This window comes from Triturus cristatus, chromosome 3_1 (genome assembly GCF_964204655.1).
Source record: "Triturus cristatus chromosome 3_1, aTriCri1.1, whole genome shotgun sequence".
Classification (NCBI taxonomy): Eukaryota; Metazoa; Chordata; class Amphibia; order Caudata; family Salamandridae; genus Triturus; species Triturus cristatus.
The window spans coordinates 672345738-672366674 of NC_140583.1; the positions used below are offsets into that span (position 1 = coordinate 672345738).

The window sequence follows — 20937 nt, forward strand, 5'->3', positions numbered from 1 at the left end:
AAAATAGTATATAAATATATATATATTTTGTAAAACAAAGATGATGGATGGAATGCTGAACAGTGTCAACCATTCATTCCCAATCCAGTCTGGGACTTTTTGCTCACCACACCAGTCCTGTTTGCACTTAGCCATCTGCAAATCAGTCTTGACACTGCTTCTCATGGGAACAGTCCAGCCCGAACTGCCGGGCCATGTCCTCCCTGGACCGGCAAACAACCATCCTGGAACCTATTTTAGGGTATCACCTTCTCATCAGCCTAGATGGCTTAAATCTGGGGGCATAGCGAACACGGGATGCACTTCTAGGCATATCCTTCCCACTCAGGACTGGACTGTGGATGAATGTTTGATACTGTTCAGCATTCTGTCCATCACCTTTGTCTATATAGATATTCTTTAGGCCTGCTTAATAAATGTATATATATATATATATATATATATATATATATATATATATATATATATATATATATATGTATATATATTCCACATGAAAAATTGTGCAAACTTCCAGCTCAACAAAAGCCCTCCATTTGGAAAACAGGTAAAATTAGATTTTCAATTTTAGCAGGCAAGCCTTGTAGTACAGCATAATGCGTTTCAACCAAATAACCGTCTTAATCATATGCAGCGCCGAGCATCTGTTGTTCTCAAGTTAAATATGCTAGAATAGTAAACACCAGGGGAGGACACAATACACGAACGCTCGGTTTAAAGTGAAACCTTTGCACTAATGTTTTCATTATTAAATACAGCTTGCAGTCCAAGCTTCTTTAAAAACGTATCTTGCATAGTGCAGCCCTTTTGAAACAGTGTCCAAGTTTGTAATAGATATATATTAACTATTAGTAATAAATTCATTTGTTAAGCAGAACTAAGGAATATCTATATATTTGTAAACTATAGGTAGTGTATATATTTTTACAAAGAAATGCACTTATCTAAATACATACATATAATCAAATTATAGAAGTTTACATACACAGGGATATGCTGCACATTTCTGTTTGAGTATGGTGCTTAAGTAAGAAAGAGCCAGCTCTTGAGTAGTTTTCTGCAGATTACATAGTTATCTGTGGATCTTATGTTTGTGGGTAATGAATTCCATAGTTTAGCTGCTTGAACAGAGGAAGATGTACCACCCATGGATGTTTATTTTATGCTGGTGTTTTGAGGCAAGGTGCCGATTACAGAGCAGAGGTTCCTTTGTTGAATGCATTTGGTGATTTCATTCTTTTTAAAAAAACACAGTCGGCAAATTACATGTTACACTAAATTACATGTAGTGGAAAATAAGGCATAGTAAATATGACATTTCATTTGGGATACATAGCAATTGCGGGAAACAGCATGTGAATCGGGAACAGTCCTCAAGGAGACAAAGATTTGCTGTCAGGGGGGCCGTAGGTGCGACAAAAATATCTCCCCTGTATGTGTTCCACTTGGCCCACACTCTGGACCATTTTTGGGGGCAGCCTCTTGCCACATACAAAGTTTTCTCCCTAAACATGCACCAATCAAGATTTTCGTTTCCATGAGGCAATAGTAGGGGGTGTGAGCCCTCCCCATAGTTGAGCAATGTCTCTTTTAGCAACGGTGGCACCCAGTGTGACCCACAACCTTTCTGCCCCCACCAAGTCAGTGGGCTCCCACACATTGAGTAAACATCTCTTAGCTTCTGGGTGGATATTCTTGTGAAGGACCTCACTCATGACCATATGTATCCCCCTCCAATATCTCTGAGTCTGCTCACATTCCCAAAGAATGTGCATAAAGGTGGCAACTTGTCCACACTGTCGTCTGCAGTCCATGTTCTCCCCACGCCCCTTGCGGACCAGCTGTGGTCCAGTGATGTAAGTCCTGTGGAGAATTTTCAATTGTACCAGACAGAGGTGTGCAGAGATCGCCACCTCCCTGGGGGAGGTCACCGCCTCCCCCCACTCCTTGTCGTCAAGTAAGAGGCCATCCCTCTCCAACGACTCGTGTAATTTAACCAGGGGATCTGATGTGTTGTTGACAAGCTTTTTATAGGTTAATGAGATAGCCTTCTGCGGAAGTAGCCCGTCCAACAACCTATCCTCTAGGAGGGAGGAGTCGGGGAGGGGGGAGTCCTCATTTATGGCCGTGGTCAGTGCATGTCGGATCTGCAGATAGCGAAAGAACTCCAAATCTGCGAGCTTGTACTGCTATTGCAACTGGTCAAAGCTGAGCAGGTCCCTTGAAAACAAAAAGAAGGGAAAAGATTAGAAAGAGAAGAGAAGAGAGACTAGGAACAAGGGAGGGAGAAACAAAGGCCAAACTTAAGGAGGAGAAAGAGAATGGAAATAAACAGGGGCGTAGCTTGGTCAGTAAGATTGGGGGGATGATTTCCAACAATCACGCTGGCATATAATGTTAAAATACATTTTACAACAAGCAGAGCACATTAAAGGGGCTTAAGGGGCTGTGGAAAGGGAAAGGGATGCAGATTGGTATGGGTCCCAAATGGAAAAAAACACAATATTTAGTAAAATAAACATTTTTGAAGACTTTCATAACAGATAGAGGGAGAGAGAGTGTTTGCGTTTTTATCTGTGTGTATGCAAATATTCCTGTTAAAATCCCACAGACACCTCACCACACCTGACTGAAAGCACCAGTAGCCACTATTCACCAGAAAATACATTTATTAGGTGGTCTAAAAACCCCAAACACATTCCCCTCCCTCTGAAGCTACACCCCTGCAAATAAAAGAGAGACTCTCCCTATTGCTTGCTGGTCCTCGCAGCAGCATGAAAAAAAACAACTCGAAGGTCAAATTCGAAGAGCCAGAAGATGCTGGCACTTATAGCCTACTGAGACAAGGAAGGAGCCTGAGCAGAGGACGTGGGGTGGCTTGTGGAGACAAGCAATGGTGCAGTCGAGGAACACAAATCTAGACCAGCCCTACATGAAAGGCTATAGATTCCCCTAAAGTACTTGATGAGGACTTTGGCTAACCGGGTAGGTCTAGAGGAAGGGGTCAGTAGCATTTTGAAGGATTCGTAATGAACACTTGATCTTTATCTAAAACGTGAGCTTGATCAGAAAGCGGAAAATGGAAAAACAAGAAAAAGTAAAATATAGAGATTGAAGGATTTTTAAATTAGCTCCCTTACCCACACCTTCACGAAAGGATTCATTTGAAGGGCCAGTGGTATTCTGGAGGAGCACCTAGTTCAACACACACAGCACATGCTATAGCACCAGAAGCACTGAGAAACAAGTATCCAAGAGAAACGGAAGGACAGTATTATGAAAAGAATAGGGATAGAACAGAGTATTGTCTTCCTCTTCCTAGTTAATACTTACCTGCTCTCATCAAGAGGGAGGTGCCTGTCACAGATGTCTGCAACATTCCAAAGGACAGAGAACCTAGGAACAGAAAGAGAAGAAAACCAGGCCTAAAGTAACTAAACTACTCATTTCTTAAGTCTTTGAAAAATTAGAATAAAACCGAAAGGCTACGTGGACAATAGAAAAAATGGTCTTTAATTTGTTGGGTACTATATTGGAAGTTTAACAGGGAAGCTATAGCCTAAACCTCACACTCCCATTCAATTGACACAAGTAAAAAGGCTTTGTCATACTATAATAACTACAAAACCTGGCATGCTGCTGCCACTGTTCTACATGTGTGAACACATAAAGGGGACAGTGGTCCTCCTGTCACTACAGAGAGCCTGGTTGTTGCTTACCTCTTCGTCAAGGAGAGCTCCAGTACCAATTGCAAGTCAAGAGCAAACCTAGCCCTTCGGGCACATGCTTGATTAGCATGAGGCTAGCTCCGAAACCCGAAACCCAGGATAAAAGATACTGGCACCTGAACGCCAGGGTAGGGGCTAACACATTTTGAATCAGTCTATGGCATACCGTGGATGTTAAAATCAACTTTTAAGTTAGTAGAGTGCATTAAAACTTGCCCAGGGAATTTGTATACTTTCTATAGGTATGCCTACTTGCTAGCGTGCACAAGTACTCCTCTATTAAAATTCCATGCAATAATGAATTACAATTTTTATTGGAAGCATATGTCTGCCTTGTTCAAGTGGCAGCGTGTTTGGTTTTTTCATTCTTTTGATGTTTGTGGCATTTGTTTGCAATAAAAAAAATGTTCAAGTCTTACATGTGGAATTTGTCAAATTAAAGTCTCCATTTGATAGTGTACCTCGCTCCCTGCTGCGGTAAGCAGTCAATATTGTCCTCCCAAATCTGTAGAAATTCAATATTCGATTTAACACTAAAAAATTTGCAAAAGTGAGATGGGGACTATGTGGGGAGAGCACCTATCTGATCAGTGTCAATAGTGTGTGTACCAAAACTGCGTTCTTGCCCCCACTTTTTTCACACTGTATATTAAAGATGTGAGTGAAGGAGTTCACTAATGATGTCCTCACACTGGTAAGTGAAAAAACTATGCCTTCTTGTTTGCAGGCACCCTCCTGATATCAAAAACACCTATAGGACTGCAGTTCCTCCTGCGGAAGTCCGAATTCTACCAGATATGGTGCTGATCAGAAAATACAGCTAAACACAACTCTCATAGACCTTTCCAAGGCGACCTTTAGTTAGATTGAGCCCTCCTTGAAAAGGTTCTGGATTTTGATTAGTTGGCCATTCGAGTAGCCATTAATGTGGCATTTTAACTGATGCTGCGCTTAGGTTCCCTTCTTGAATAGGACTTCGTGTAATATCCCTGCCATGACGTCTACCAGGCCCAGGCAGTCTTGCATAGTGCTGATGTAAAGGGATACATCTCTTTGAACAAACTTTCAGCACGTGAGCACTGGTTCCCTAAAATCTTACTGAAGCTACCTCCGAGTGCCCCTTCTTTCCCCTTGGTCTTGAGCTCGGTGCCAAGAATACTGATTCTATTGCGAAACTTAGACCTAGACTTCGCAGGCTCAGATATAGCCAAACGATGGTCAAGGCCTCTTTAAAATGGCATCGTATGAGGTCCTTTGTTTAATGGGCATAAAATGCAATTTTTCTGCTAAATACTCTCAATATGTGAGCTATTAGGATTGCTCCATTACTGTAATAATCCTGCATCAGTCACCTCTAGTTCCCAAATGATTAATAAAAAGTCCAATTGGGAACATATTGACAAAAGGAGGCTAGATGTAGCTCCTCGGGGGCTTCACTGAGGCCTTCCTGAAGCTCAAATGGCCACCTTCTGTTGAATTATATTTGGATATCGTGAAGATGTATTTTGCAAAGCTGCTTTTCTTAAAGGTCAGGCTAGTCATATTACCACCTGCTGCTTTCGTCCATAACTGGTCCAAGGGAATCAACCTACCTTGTGCTCTTATTGCTACATGACTGTGGAGACCAAAGCCTACTGTTTTAATGTTCAGTTCCACCTAACTTTTACATAGAAAAGAACTAACTACAGCAGTCATTTGTAACTAGGGGGTCCATAACCATTTGGTTGCAGTCCATATACGTAAATGTAGCACTTTAGATCCCTTGTATTCGCATAGTAATGCTTTGTTTATTCAGCTCGGCTTGTGAGACGCAGGTATTTTCTGAGATATCCCTTAAAGGGCTTCAACCATGATAGTTCAACTGCGGCCCTTGCTGAGTCAACCATTTCATAATTTAAAAAAAAAAGTTACATGTAGGATAATGATGTGATACATTTTATATAATTTTTTTATTACTAATATTCTGAATTATTTTTCTTCTTTTTTGCCCACTGATAAATTATGTTAATTAAGTGTATTAGTTGTAATGATTTGCTTTTCCATTTTATTACATTGTATGTAGGATGACGTTTTATGAGCATTAATGAGTGTCCAACAAATAAGCTATTATTTATTAATCGATTGACCGCAATTGGCTTCATGAACTTTATTCCCAGGGACTATTTAAAATTCCCTAGGTGGCATGGCCTGGTCACTGAAAATTGTGTTTGCTCTTTGCTGAGCTTCACTGCCTCACATTTAATCTGACAGCATCCATATAAGGAATCACATTAGAATCACCCCAGATGCCGTTCCCTGATGGCGCGGGAGGAGCAGTGACTGTGTGGTAGGTCATAAGGTACCGACATACTGCAGAGCCCCCCAAGGCCTATTGGGGCCCCTCAAGCAACGGGAAAAGAAGGCGGAGCTTCGAGTGGTCCCAAGGCATCGTTGACCCAGAGGGCCTGTGCTGTACCAGTGCAGACCTCTTCATGCTGGAGTGGTGTGGGGGCAAGTGGTGTGCTGGCTTGGGAGCCCACCCTCCCCCCAGAGCCTATTGCCTGAACCGCTGGCACACTCATGGAGTGGGCGCCAGTGGCAGCTGGCGGCTGCCTCACCTGGCCGGGGCAGATGCTAGCCCTGCGCTGGAGCAGAGCAGCTCCAGTGCTCCCCACAGCCGCAAGCAACCAGAGAGTGGGCCCCCATAAGCCACGAAGGATGCGACAGTCGGGTTTGGCCTTCGTGACAGAGTGTCTGAAAGCCGGGAGACCCTGGTGAGGCTGCAGCGGCGGCCGTGTTGGGGACGTGGACACCGGAACATGATGCCCTCCCCCCCTCCTGTGTGCAGTGGAATCGGCAGCCATATCAAGCTGTGGAGGAACTGCCCTGCATTTCCCTGCCTCAGAACCATACAAACTTGGCACTCCAGTGGGAGTCATGGCGCCTGTGGAGTGGCATAGGCTTGTGTGTGCATTCTCGGGACAGGCATTGGCCTAGAGCTTTGACTGTGGGCTTGCGTGTGGTCTGTGATCCTTGGTTGGGTGCGCTGGGGGGCCCTACCTTCCCTCCCTCTGGCCTCAGCCGGTTCAGCTGCTGCATCGGACCTAGGGAGGTGCATGTCAATAGTAGAGCTGAAGGAGGATATCTGAAGCGGAGGACTACTTACAGGCCTGCCAATCAGAGGTGAAGACTGCACCACACAGTGCATGAGCAGAAGACGCAGAGGACTGATCCAGGTGAAACAACATTTGGGTGGCGGGGATTCCGAAAGGTGCAGAAGGGCAGAACCCGTCTTCTTTCATTACAGACTGATTCCATACGTGGTTACTGCCAGACTCCATCTCTACCTGCTTCATAGTGGAGCTTGCCCACAGGTAATTAAACACCAAGACCCCACCTGAATCCCCGCCAAGGCGCATAATTGCCCATATATTGAACTATGCAGACCGTGATGGCATACCTCGGGCTTCCTGTGTGAGAGAATTGTTGCACTGCAAATCATCATGGGTGATGATTTTTCCAGACAATACCCTCAAAGTGCAGCAAAACTGATGCTCCTTTCGAGGCGTCAAGCAGAAGTTCATACCCCTAAGCGTTCAGTACATGTTGATTTTTCACATCCCACTGAAGGCGTTGGTTAGGGGCAAGTCCATGTTCTTTGACACGCCGGAGGCTGCCCAGGAGTGGGTGGAAGAAAGGCTTGTCTACAGAGGAATGTCATACGGAACAGACATGACTGTACCTCAGACCAGGAAGCTCCGCCGTGGATGGAGCTCCCGTGGCCAGGTGTGGACTGAAGTCCATGATTGCCAGATTGCCCCCAATGGTGATGTTCCATTGAGTAATTAGTCTGCTGCTGAACCCAGATGGGTCACTTAGTCCTGTTTTGCCCTCCCGGAAGATGATCATACCTCTTTTCTTGGGTTTTTCAGTTCACAGGCTTTCTACGCTTCAGACATTACTTTTACAATTTGTTGGTTAACATGTGATTCCATAACAGTATGCATGCTCATTGCGAGGACAGCTCTTTCAGCTTGGCTGGGTGTTGCCGGGCCTTGCTCCTCACTTTATGGGGTAGGGGGGTTATGTTAAGGTAAGCAATATCCAGCCTTCGGGAAGAGGCATGGACTCCTATCACCTAGTTGGTATCATCAACAGGTACTTCCAGTTTTAGAAGTATAGGGTGGGTGGGGGTTAGTGTTAGGAATTACTCCATACTGTTTCCTATTTACACCTCACTGGTAGTGCCCACAGTTACACACCTTGATTCAATCACTAACTCACTCACCACCATTATCCTTCCCTTATCATGCTCTGCGGTTTCCATGGCAGGTGAGATAAACCTGGGGGTTCCGGGCTCCATGCGACTCCTCACCTGTACTGTTAATGGATTATTGGCTAAGATTAAGTGGGGGGCGGTGCTGTGGGCAACCCGCAAAGTGGGCCCAGACATTCTGCTTTTGCAGGGTACCCATCTTGTGGGCAACAAATATCCCTTCTTGGCTCGTATGGAATTCACAAAGGTGTTTCACACTGGGATCCAAAGGGGGTGCATAGGGCTCACTATACTGTTGAAGGGTCATGTCCCATTCCAACAAATACAGGCTTGGCATGATAAATTGGGTTGGTATGTGACTATATCTGGCCTGCTTTGTGGGAAACCATTTTCCATACTCAATGTATACACACCTCCTCCTCTGTCTGAGGCATTTTTGCACACCATCCATACAATCCTTTTGGAGTTCCTGGTGGGGTCCTGGATTCTAGGTGGGAACATGAACTGTGTCGTTAGCGCATGGCTGGATCATTCCTCTGAGGTCTCGGGGCTTCCACGTCTATAATTGGGCTGGCACGCTTCGTAGATAGGATGGGTTTATTAGATGCGTGGCTGTTTTGTCACCCCATGGAAAGGCGCTATATATTTTTTGGGGGGTTACCAAGACGTTTTCAAGACCAGAGTACTTTCTCCTCCCCAGGTCTCACGGGTATACGGTAGGTGAGGCACAAATATTGGCATGCGGTTTGTCCGAACACACACCGATGAAGCTGCTTGTGCAATTTGGGGAGCGGAGAGGCTCACCCCACTGGCATTTAAGTCACTGGATCTTGGTCTGTAGCAAGTTTTGGACAGCCCTAAACAACACCAATCGAGTTTACTTGTGGCACAATGTGGGCTCAATCGCCTCTCCCAGGACCCTTTGGGAGGCCTTGAAAACCAACTCTCAGGCTTTATTAATAGCTTCTGCACGGCTCAATGTAAGTGGAGGGATGCTGAGATGGAAAAACTGGCGGCAAGACTTCTTGACTTGGGGGTTCCAAAATTTTGTGATGCCAGATCCAGCAATTGTTCAGGACTCACTACATACCAACTCCATGCTTCGTCAAACCTTGATGGACGAGGCAACTTAAGACCTTCACTGACCTCCAGGAGTAGTTTGGTCTCCTTCTGAGCCAATTCTTCAAATATTTACAACTCTGCCATGCCCCTTACTACCTACATCATGCATTTGGTTGTTTCCCAGAGTTTAGTCCCTTGGAGGGCAAGTTGCTTCTGATGGGCATTTCAGAACATACATTTCTAACATCTTCCTGTGGCTCGTCATCAATACCCCTGATGCCCTTGGGCCCCTGCGGGAGGCCTGGGCTCGCCATGTGGACACCATAACGGACAAGGACTTGAGGGAGGCACTGGCCTCTCCGCGTGAGGCAGCCATCACCTCCCAATATCACCTGATACAGCTGTGCTATCTACATCGGATCTATTTTATGAGGGAGAGACTGTGGAGGAGGAGACTGATTGAGTTTGGCAGCTCCCTACGCTGCCAGGCCGAGACAGGAGATTTTTGGCATACAGTTTGGAGCTGCGATGTTTTGGATACTTTCTTCTAGAGGGTAAATAGCAGCTTGGAAGGTGCGTTTGGTAAGACCTTGCGGAGGACCTGGGGTGCGCCCTTTTGCACATCACATAGGGGGTAGACGGCAATAAATACAAATGAGCCTTGCTTAGGCTGGGCTTTAGGATCGCAAGAGGGACATTGCAAAGGCATGGAAAGATGCCCGGGCCCCCTTCCTAGAGGTTTGGAAGGGGGGCTTGGACAATATGGGGTGAGCTCACCCGATTTATATAGCCTGTGGATACCCCAAGAAGTATAACAAAATATGGCAAGGGTGGGCATCCTTTTGTGGGATGCACTTGGAGTCAAGGACCATGCAGGGGGGGCCCCCGGAGGCCGAATGTAGGGTGTTTGGTACATGATCATGTCGTAGATGGGGAGGGACAGGTCAGACAGGTGGCGCGGCACAAGCCGTATTCTGATCAATGTGGATTGCGGTGCTGCTGGAGGTTGTGTTGTTTTTTTTGTTTTGTTTTATTGTATTCTACATTATTATTATTGTGGTTTGTACAGCAGGGTTTGGGGGGCCCATTGGTCCAGTTATTAGCCGGCTTGTGTGGTAACGGTGCCTACCTGCTGTCAGCTCTTATTGTCCTGTACTGCTGTCAAATATTCAATCAAAAGGTTTAAAATAAAAAAAGTTTCCTTTATCCACTAGAATGTTTTCAAGGATAGTTAGGGCAATACTAATGAGTTTGAAATAACCTAATTTGATACAAAACATTTAAAAACTTACATAAATGTTCACTTGCAGTCAGTCTAGGGAAATGTGGCTCCATTTGTTGTCAACCAAGTGCAAACAATAACGGTCCTCCTTTCTGTGCTTAAAATTGGCTCTAAGCGGTAGGTCTTAGCCTTTAAACCTTTCTCAGCACTGACATTGATTGCACCTATAATAGCTAGTGATTGGAAATAAGACATGCTCATTCCCACATTCAGGGGCATATTCTCAAGGAGCTATCGCCGAGTTAACGGCACTTTAGCGCAGCCAAAGTCGCGATAAATCCATCGCCCCATTCACAAGCCGGTGCAAACTACCCATACCACCAGTTTCCCTGTGATAGCATCCTCAAAAAACATTGCCATGGATGACCCCGGAAACTATCGCTAATGAGATGCAGAGTAGTCATTCTCGAGCAAAAAGACGCGACAACACCACACCTCAACATTCTCAACGACCAGCCACATCGGCGATAAGATCACAAAGCATGCGATAAGGCGTGATAGCAGCAGGAAACTAACACCTACTCTGACCTGGTGCAAAGTCGGACGACAACCTGCAACAGAAAAGGGGGCCCAGAGCACAGCCACACCTGAAGACCAACAGATGCCATGGAACCATTGATCATGCAGCTCGGATCCCCAATAGGGACACAACACCCCTCCACCACACCCAGGACAGCCAGCCCCCCCCCCCCCCCCCCCCGGACCCAACTTCTCCCCGGACCACCACAGAGGCCGAGTGGACAAAGACAGCGGACCCCCAGGAAACGCATCAGCCTCACAGACCCAACACCTGAAAATGACATTGCACACTACAGGCTCAAAAGGACAACCATCCATGCATCCTGACCATCATCGCCCAACATGTTGACGGCACCAACACAGCGGACAACCAACATCCCACCTCAGACAAAGCTGCTGGCTGTGCTGCACCTGTTGGCCACTGGTACCTCCCAACCAACACCCACCAGAGTCGGAGTAGTCTCACAGCCTGCCACATCCGAGACCCCCACACCTGCCCGGGATGCCATCATCAGCCTGGTACCTCGGTACCCATATGTCCACCACAATGCGCTGGAACTGCTGGAGACCAAGCAAGGACCATACGCCATAGCTGGATCCACGCACGTGTCATGGGCAATCGACAGCACACATGTCCCACCTGTGCCCCCTGCCGAGACAGCACACAAGTAACCCAACAGAAAGCACACGCCTCCCATCAATGTGCAGTCTACATCCCAACAACGTTGAATTGCCACCAACGTCATCGCCAATTACCCAGGCAGTGTGCATGAGACCTACAACTTCCAACAGTCCTATCTCAACCAGCACTTCCAGGATGGCACCAATGGAAATGCACAGCCTGGTGTCAACTACCAAATGAACACCCCACACACCTCAACTCCACAACCATGCAACCCACAACTCTGGCAACGCACATGTCACAAATTCACATGCAACATGCCAAACAACATGCCCACCCACCAGACATGACAGCACAACTTACCATGGTAACCCGGGTGAGCTGTGAACATGGGCCATCAACATCATGGCACCCCAGCGACACAATAGCCAAATGTGGGGAGAGGTGGGAACCAGGCATGTGTGAAGGAGGCAAGAGACCCATGTATGGGAAAGTACACAATGCCAAGTGTGGGGGGAGATGTGCTGGACAGACTGCAGTATGCAGAACACACCCATATCCATGGCGACATACACCGCTGGTGAATGGAGTGTAGGGGACAGTGGACGCAACTACGTCACCCCAGCCAGTGGGGGTGTTCGTGGAAATGTAGCCTGTTACGTCCCCCGTAAGCGTGTGTAGAGTGGGCTGGCCCGGCGTACGCCAGACCAGCGTAGGGGTGTGAATAATGCACAACGTCTCTGCCAGGGCGATGCCTCTCACCCCGCCACGAGGCCGACGCCGTCGTCGTGAGCCGAGTTGCCTGCGATCCTGTGCGCCTGCTGTACCCCGGGCTGCTGGACCCCGAACCTGTCGGGCCTGCCCCTGCGCAGCCAGGCCACACTGCCCACCTGCCAACACCGGCGTGTGTCAAAGAGGGCCCACCACGTGCCGGCGCAAGCTCCAAGCCAGAGGCCCGTGACCTTGGCAGCCTTCTCAGACCAGCACAGCCTCCGCGACACAGGCCCGTTTTACTCCTTTCTCGTTGACGTACTCTACTGCTGCCTCCGGCCTACACTACGGTCAAGTAGGTCACACATTTGGACCTGAGTCTTGATTATGCAATGGCCGAGTACACACGTCATGGCTGAGTCATATCTGTGTTCTCCCTTCTATGTTGGGCCACCAACTCCGTGCATAGCATTCGAACGACAGCTGACTGTGGTCCCTTGCTGACTACTGCCCTCGGCCTACACTTAGTACGAGTAGGTCACACACTTGGAACTGAGTCTTGATTCATGTATGCCAGAGTTCATATCATTGCACGCAGGGAGAGGTGTAAGAGGAAGACGCAGTTCAGTCCGGAGGAGAAAAGGATCATCGTTACGGAGGTGATCGAACACTGCCGACAACTGCTCTGGTGTCACTGACTCTGTGCATCGGGTGTCAACAACACGTGGCTGTGTGCCCCTGCTGACCACTGCCTCGGGCCTACACTGTGGTGCAGTAGGTCACACATATGGAACTGTGTCATGATTACATGATGTCTGAGGCCTTACAGCAGCCTTACTTCACTGTACACCCTTCGATCAGGTGGCAGCAACTCTGCATGTCATCCCAATGACACGTGACTGTGGGCCCGTGCGGACCGCTGCCTCCGGCCTACACTGCGATCCAGCATGCCTCACTCTGATACAATCCAGTCCGTAGCAGGCAAGACAAGGCATCGTCACTGACTGTACACCCGCTTAGCTCTGGGGCCACTGAGTCTGTTCCACAACATCCATGGATACTTTCTGGGTGAACTATGGTGGCGAATGGGTCTATGGCATTGGGGTTGTCGTCATCATCATGTCTGTGATACTGAGTTTGTGGTGAAAACGAGACAGTAGCATTCCACTCCTCCATTTGCCGCTACCGGACGGCTTGAACCCTCTGCATCCTGCACTGGAGGACACCTTCCACTGGCTCCCGCATCCCTACGCCTTGCTCATCTTGGACATCGATGAGGACCCGCTCAGCACTTCGTTTGGCCCGATCTCAGTGCACCATAAGTCACCGTCCTTTGCAGGTGTGCCTGTCACGGCCACAGTGCATCTGGGGCCACTAACTCTGTGCAGCTCTAGTCAGGGACCCTTTCTGCTGAGATATTAGATGGCCGCCGAGACGGTGGCCTTGGGTCCTCAACGCCATGTGTCTGTGACCCTGCGCTGTCTGCTGCCTCCGGCATCAGCAGCGGTCCACCAGGGCTCACACATCAATCTGAGTCATGACCGGCCTGGACGTCTCCTCACCGCAGGAGGCACACGCCACCACCGCCAGGACCACCTCCAGACGACAAAAGCCAGAGTCGTATGTGTCTTACAGCCAGACGGTCAGAGTTGGTCTGACCTGTCGTGGATGGCATCATCTGCCTGATGCCCTGGTCAGCACTTGAGGGGCCACTGACTCAGAGCACCACGACTTATGGACCGTTTCTGATTGGGTCATGTACTGTGGGTAGCTCACGCGGCAATGTCACCTCAGGCAGTGTGGGAGACCGGGGATGATGTTGAGGAAGATGATGCAGGTGTGACACACCCCACTGCAGCTGCATCAGGTGTTTTCCGAAGGGACACAATCATTGACATTTTCTTCACATGAGCGAGCTCAGCTATGATGCCCCAACATCGGTGCACTGCAACTCACGGACACATCTGTTTGCATGTTGTTTCACCTCTGTACTTGCTCCGGCTACCAACATGATGCTCCGCAGTAGTCTCTGTAAGGCTGGTGTTTACTGTTTACGTTTCCATGGTGTTCACTGTTCAAGTAGTTGCCAACACCAGCAACTTTGTGCTGGCTGGCTTACACTCACCCCACACACATCCAGCACAGGCGTCACTGTACATGTGTCCCTGCCAATAAAGGAGCCGAGCGCTCGTGCCCGTAGCCAGTTCCACAAACTTTCTCAGTGTGTCCATGATGTAAGCATGAGGGTCCTTGGGCCTACAACATTACATTGTGCTGTGTACATCGTGCGCAACCATGTTACCTTTGGCAGTGGGTAAGACCTTGGACATGCAGCTTCGTCGTCACCTGCCCAATGCTTGGGAGGAGTGGACTGGGCCGTTGTACGGAGGTCCAGCATGGAGGTGTGTATGATGATTCCTGGGCTCTGGGTGTTGTTCTTTGCAGGAAGTATGCATGTGTCTCTGTCGAGGTGTGGGTCTCCTTTGTGGGGTGTGGGTAGTCCCTGGTGGGACTTGAGCACCCACATGTGTGCTCTGGTTTGGGTTCCATGTGCACCTGTTCGATCACCTCCTTTTGGCATTCTGACACCTGGCGTTGGAATGCGATGTGTGCTGAGGTGGGGTGTTGGTAGACAGACGTGGAGGCGGGTGCTTCCTGCTGTGTGGTCTGTGCAGGGGTTGGTGTCTCCCTTATGTGGCTTGGCTGCACTGCTCCTGGGGGTGGGTCGCCTAAGATGTCAATGGGTTGTTGTAGGGCATCTGTGTCGAAGGTGTGGTAGTCCTCTCCAGCATCTCCTATGAGTGGTCTGGTCTGCTCTTCTGGAAGTGTTGTTTGCCCCTCTGCAATGCGAAGGGGAGATGCATGTTGACATTGTGTTGACATGTGTTTTGGCGCATTGTTCTGGTTAACATGCAGATTGTATGACGATATACATTGTGACTGTTTGAGAGGTGCTGTATATTTGATGCAGGACAGTGGACATTTGGAGTACATGACGTAGGTGAGGATGTACACATGCGTTTCCATCTCGCAGTTTCCTGCTGTGTTACATGTGATTGGCCTGTTCCTGCGCATTTGCGGACCCAGTTGTATCCTCTGTTCTGCAGTGTTGGTGTTGCACTTTGTATCACATTGTCGTGGGATGTGCTGTTGTTGCTATGTGTGTGTGCTGCAGTGTGCCACAGGGATCAGGGACATGTTCCAGGCTCATTGTGGTTGTGCAGTGTGCTGCACATTTGTGTGCATGTGTGCCATTGTGCACATCTCCCCCCGTCCCCACAGTCCCTGGTCGTTGTTCACCCGGTGGATGTTGTGTCAGTTCCTCTCGAGCTGTGTCGGGACTCCCAACTCCTTGCGCTGTCTCCACCCTGATGACTGGGGCCTCCATTTTCTCCGGCTCCTCCTGTGGCGCAGGACTCCCACCTCCTGTCGCCTTTGCTGCCTTCCTGTTGGCAGCGGGTTTGTACTTGGTTTGTCTTTTCTCATCGTGCCAGCGCCTCTTGTCCTCCTCCATAGGCTTCCTCAACACTCCGACTGCATTCATGTTTGACCTGTTGACGTTCAGTGGATGGTGGTGTTCTGTCACCTCCATGACGCTGATCTTGTTTTCCTGCGGACTGCACCGAATCTTCCTCTTCTCCTTGCCCTTCACCGACCCAGAGGTTCCTTGGTGGTGTTCTGTGGGGCTTGTGTGGTTCGCGTAGGCCTCTGCACTCGGTCCAGGGGCATCCATGGTGCTACGCAGTTTCTATTTTTTGTCCTTTATTTTTAAAGTTGATTTTATCGTGCATTTTCCCGCATGACGCGTGGGTATTGCATGTCTGTCGCTGGTTAGCGCTGATTTCTGTATCGCTATTGGCCTCATCGCAGCTTTTTTTGCGTTTGTATTTCGCATTTTTGCACCATCGCGTTGACTTTATCGCGGACATTTGACACATTGTCATGGGACTATCACATGGTGCCGACGCCTTGGGAATACCGCGTTAACATGGTATTGTTTTCCGGCGATAGACTGCGATATGCCAAGTTGCGCTACGCTAAATTTGCGATGGTTATCACACACGTTCTTGATAATATACCCCTCAGTTGTCTGTTGTTCATGTTAATTGATAACTTAGTTCAGAATTTTCTACCTGACCAGTACACTAAAACCTCTTAAAGGGAATTTTTGTCTAGAGTTGGCAACTACTAGTACGTTTTGCCTGTGAATTCATTGTCATGTAGCACAAAAGCTAGTAAAACTCATACTTTCACTACACCAGACTAAAACAAGAAAAGCACTAGGAAATTCATATGACAAGATACTGATGGTTTGTAATCTATTCTTTTGCTCAGATATGTGTTTCTTGGGGTAAATTAGAATCCTGATGCATCTACTTGTGTTTTGGAACGTTTTCTTTACCGTGTTTTGGTACTGAAGCCAATAAGCTGCACATGGATACGTTGGAAACAATTACACTTAGTTTACTTTTCACAGGATAAAAGCCTCTCCTGTGCCCACAGTTTTGTGTTGCCGGCAGAGACTCGTCTTCAGCTTCGAATGTGTATCCAATGAGCGTCACCTCCTTTGCTGCTGAGCATGCAATCATGCAATGACAATCACCTTTGATTTGTACATGCACCCAATACGGAGGATGCATAATGTCAACAAGATTACACAGCGATTCAATGGCTGTTGCCCATGATGGAGATGACCTAACAGTGCTGGACTGGCCTATCGCACACTCTGGTACAGCCACATGACCAGTGCCTGTGCCATGTATTATGGCCCCAGAGTTCACACCAGGCTCAGCAAAAGGCCACCACATCGACCTTTTCAAGTCAGCTCATCTGGCAGTTCAGAGTTTGGGCAAGGCCGAGCGCTAAACTAGCGTGCGCCGCCATTATGGCGGTCGCACCAGTTCCCGGGGGCAAGGAGGGGGTAATGCAGAGTTAAGTAGTTGAAATGTGTAACATTTAATAAAATGTCAGTACATGAAATCTGGTTTCAGGCAATAATGTCGTATTTAGTTGTGTGTGTGTGTCTCCGGTCAGGTGGTAAGGTCATGATTGGTAAGCATAGTCTTCGGTCCTTAGCGGTCGGAACCATGAAACTCCAGGGGCAGGGACAGCTGGTAGGTAAGCTGTCGGGGTGCGGGGGCCGGGGGAGGCACTCTTTCCAGTGGGCCTGTGGCCACCCTCGCATGCGCATGCGCATCAGGGTGCAAGTATGCACAATTTTGCAGCCCCCGTTATGGAGTTTAAGGCACAGGGCGTCGGGAGGGCCCGGGGGAGAATATCCGTCCGATAAGCTGTACCCCCTGCGCAAGCCTACTCCGGCCGAGTATTTTGTGGTTTGCTGGAATCTAGAGGCTAGCAGTCATTGACCTTGCCGTAGGCTCTAGAGGGGACACGCAGAAAGTGTGAATATATGCATTGTTAGATTTACGGTAGGAGTGTCGTGTGTATTAGAGTTTGAGGTTAGCCACGTTACATCATCTGTCTAACAATGTATCCGGACTTTCTGCGTAATTGTACATAATGTGTATAAATAATGGTTTAAATTTTTTGTAATAAATGCGCCCGGTGGTTACACCCCCTGATCCAAAAGTTTGTGTAGTCTTATTACTTGCCTTGAAGGAGGGAGGGAGACCCCATCAGTACAAGGGCTGCGGGTACAAAAGGTAAATAGGGGACTCGGGGAGTACCAGGCCATAACCAATAGGCCATTCTGACACTGATAGATAGGCAAAACCCAAGTGGGCTTCTATGATGCTCCGGGGCCATGCTGAAAGGATTTGCGCACCCCAGCATTTGTGAAGGAGCAAGAGGGCCCCACATAAAGGGAAACATTCATGCTCTCCTTCTTTACTTACCAAGGAAACCACACCCATACCCTAGGAGAGTAGGAGTAACCCCATGCACACAGGGACATGAGCAGGCGATCTCACTGTTTTACTTAAATGGGAACTTAGGCTTAGTGGCATGTGCAACCAAATATTGCCCTGGGTCTAGTCACTTCGAAATATTATCTGGAATTACTGCTTTACTATTTGAAATAATTCAAAGTACAGCACACACTAAAGGATGCAGCCATATCTTTTACAAATAATGTTGTTGTTTCTTTCCTGCAGATCCGCGGGACCCTGAAAAGCTGGACCCGTCTGTGGTGTGTCCTAAAACCAGGAGTGCTTCTCATTTATAAAACGCCAAAGGTTGGCCAGTGGGTGGGGACCATCCTCCTTCATTCATGTGAGCTGATTGAGAGACCCTCCAAAAAGGATGGCTTCTGCTTCAAGCTGTTCCACCCTCTGGACCAGTCTATCTGGGCAATGAAGGTAATTATAACTGTGACCCTCACATTTAACCAGGGCCGAATCCATTTAGGCAGCGGATGGCTACACAGGCCTTGCAACTTATGTAATCCAAAATGAGTTTTTAGCTATTTCACCTATTGCATCAATCTATTTTACGACACCACACCGTCTCTGCAGTATCCCCGTTTTCACTCTCACTGCTAGCGACTATAAAGTGGTGGATCACCAGGTAAGACTTTAATCAAGTTACAGCATACAGTAAACAGCAGGACTTCTCAATACATGCGACCATCGCCCCCCAGTTCAATTTCCTTTCTTGAGATTCTATATTCCCTTTCTTCCCTTAATATTCCTTAACCATGGCAACACATAACACTCGATGGTTACGTCCAAACACATCCTTCTCCTTATAATTCTGAACAAAAAAAGATACAGTTTATGTAAAACAGAAAATTACAACATGTATAACACTACAATTAGAAGTTATTGTACAATCTTAATTATGCAGACATACAAAATGGAACTACGTACAGAAAAGAAAAGAAACTTAAAGTAAAGAAATGTTCCCCAAAAATAGTCAGTTTAAAAAGTCAACTAATGTATTGTTCTCTCACGATAAAATAGACATCCCGAAGAGTCAATGTGAGAGGCTGGCCTGGTATATGCTGTCCACTAATGTAAGTGGGCACCTTGCACCAGCCCAGACAGCCCTTATGGTGATTTACAAGGTCTCAGACAACCTTAGAAAGCTATCCAAGTGGTAGCTGTGTAGAACAGCCTTCCGACTTAGTCTTGAAGGAGTGTAAAGCAGCTTGTTTTACCAGAATGCAATCTGGTATAGATTAAATGGGAGAGAACCACACAAGGTATTTATAAAAAGATGTATTTATTATAGAATACTCTCTAGTACGTTCCAGTATCTCCCACACAGAGATAGAAACAAAGCACACAATAGTATAGCAAATAAATCACAGTATATAGCACTAATACGCAGTGGGCCCCGGGGGTGAACAAGCCCTATACTAAAAAAGTGGTATAAGAACCACAACTTGAGTCAGGACAATGTCGAGAAGACGTAGAATTGCTGGGACCCCAAGAAATCACCCAAGTTGAGTAGATAGGGACCCCACGGAGTGCGTGTGCAGTGTGAGTACACAAACGCGTGCTTCGTACAAGCCTATGGGTAAGTCGCGGTTGGATTTTTAAAGATTAAGGACCCTTCCCAGTGGACTACGAAGAAACCCTGTGGAAGACAGAATTTATTTATTTATCTTATTTGTGGGTTTATATAGCGCTAGAATCGACTCCAGCTGGAGTATCTCTGCGCTTTCTGGAGCCGGTAGAAACAGAGGAATAATAGGAGCTAGATCTCGTTTCTGAACAACACAGTCTTCAGGAGTTTCCTGAAAGTGAGATGTTCTTTGCACTGTCTCCGATGAAGAGGAAGTCTGTTCCATAGGGTAGGGCCTACGATAGATAGCGCTTTACTACCGTGTCTAGATTTCTTTGCACGGGGAGTCACCAGAAGAAGACAGTTACTGGACCTAAGTGAACGACTTGGAACATAAGGAACAAATTTGTTCTGAAGATAAATAGGCCCTTGTCCATTTAAACATTTATGGATCAAGCAGCATATCTTGAACTTAGATCTCTAGCGAATGGAAAGCCAGTGCAGTTTCTCCAGAAGAGGTTTGGACGCAGTTCTTGGAGGAACATTAAGGACAAGACGAGCCGCGGTGTTTTGAATGACCTGAAGCTTGGCCAGCACATTTTCGTTGGCAGAAAGCAACAGGCCATTGCAGTAGTCAATACGACTCAGAACCAATGTCTGGACCAGAGTTCTTCTAAAAGAGTCCGGTAGTAAGGGAAAGACTCTGCGTAGCAGGCCAATCGTATGGAAGCAAATTCCAGCAGTATGGTTAACATGCTGTCCAAATGACAGGTCTTGATCCATCCGAATCCCTAAACTCTTCACAACCTGTTTGGATTCTGGAGCTACTCCCAAATCGGGGGGCCACCAATCAGGGGTCCACAATAGTTTGGCTTCTCCAAACAACATTAGTTCCGTCTTACTGACATTGCATTGCAGGAAGTTGGAAGACATCCAATTAGCCACCGCCTTCATGCCCGCAGAAAAGGAGTTTTTAATTTCTGCGGACATGGTCTTAAAAGGGAAGAGGAGCTGCGTGTCATCAGCATAGGATACTGGGATTAATCCATAGCTGCGCATCACTCTTGCCAGGGGTGCCACATAGATGTTAAATAAGGTAGGGCTTAAACAAGAGCCCTGTGGCACCCCTTTAGATATCTCCACCTCCGCTGATCGATACGTGTCCATGATCACTCTCTGGGAACGCCCCGATAGGAAGCTCTTTAGCCAATCAATGGCTTTATCCTCAATACCAGCGTTCGACAACCGGTCAATAAGAATGGTATGGGACACGGTGTCGAACGCTGCTGAA

General features: G+C 47.6%; 1 protein-coding gene across 7 annotated transcripts in view; it reads left to right on the plus strand.

The window, feature by feature from the left end:
• The window catches only part of OSBPL5 (oxysterol binding protein like 5), a 1218591-nt gene that overhangs the window by 848836 nt on the left and 348818 nt on the right, over window positions 1-20937 (plus strand). For all 7 annotated transcript variants that reach the window (XM_085644727.1, XM_085644725.1, XM_085644728.1 and 4 more), the window contains one exon: window positions 18293-18496. In XM_085644727.1, the coding sequence (XP_085500853.1) occupies window positions 18293-18496 (204 nt within the window). The remainder of the gene's footprint in view (window positions 1-18292; window positions 18497-20937) is intronic.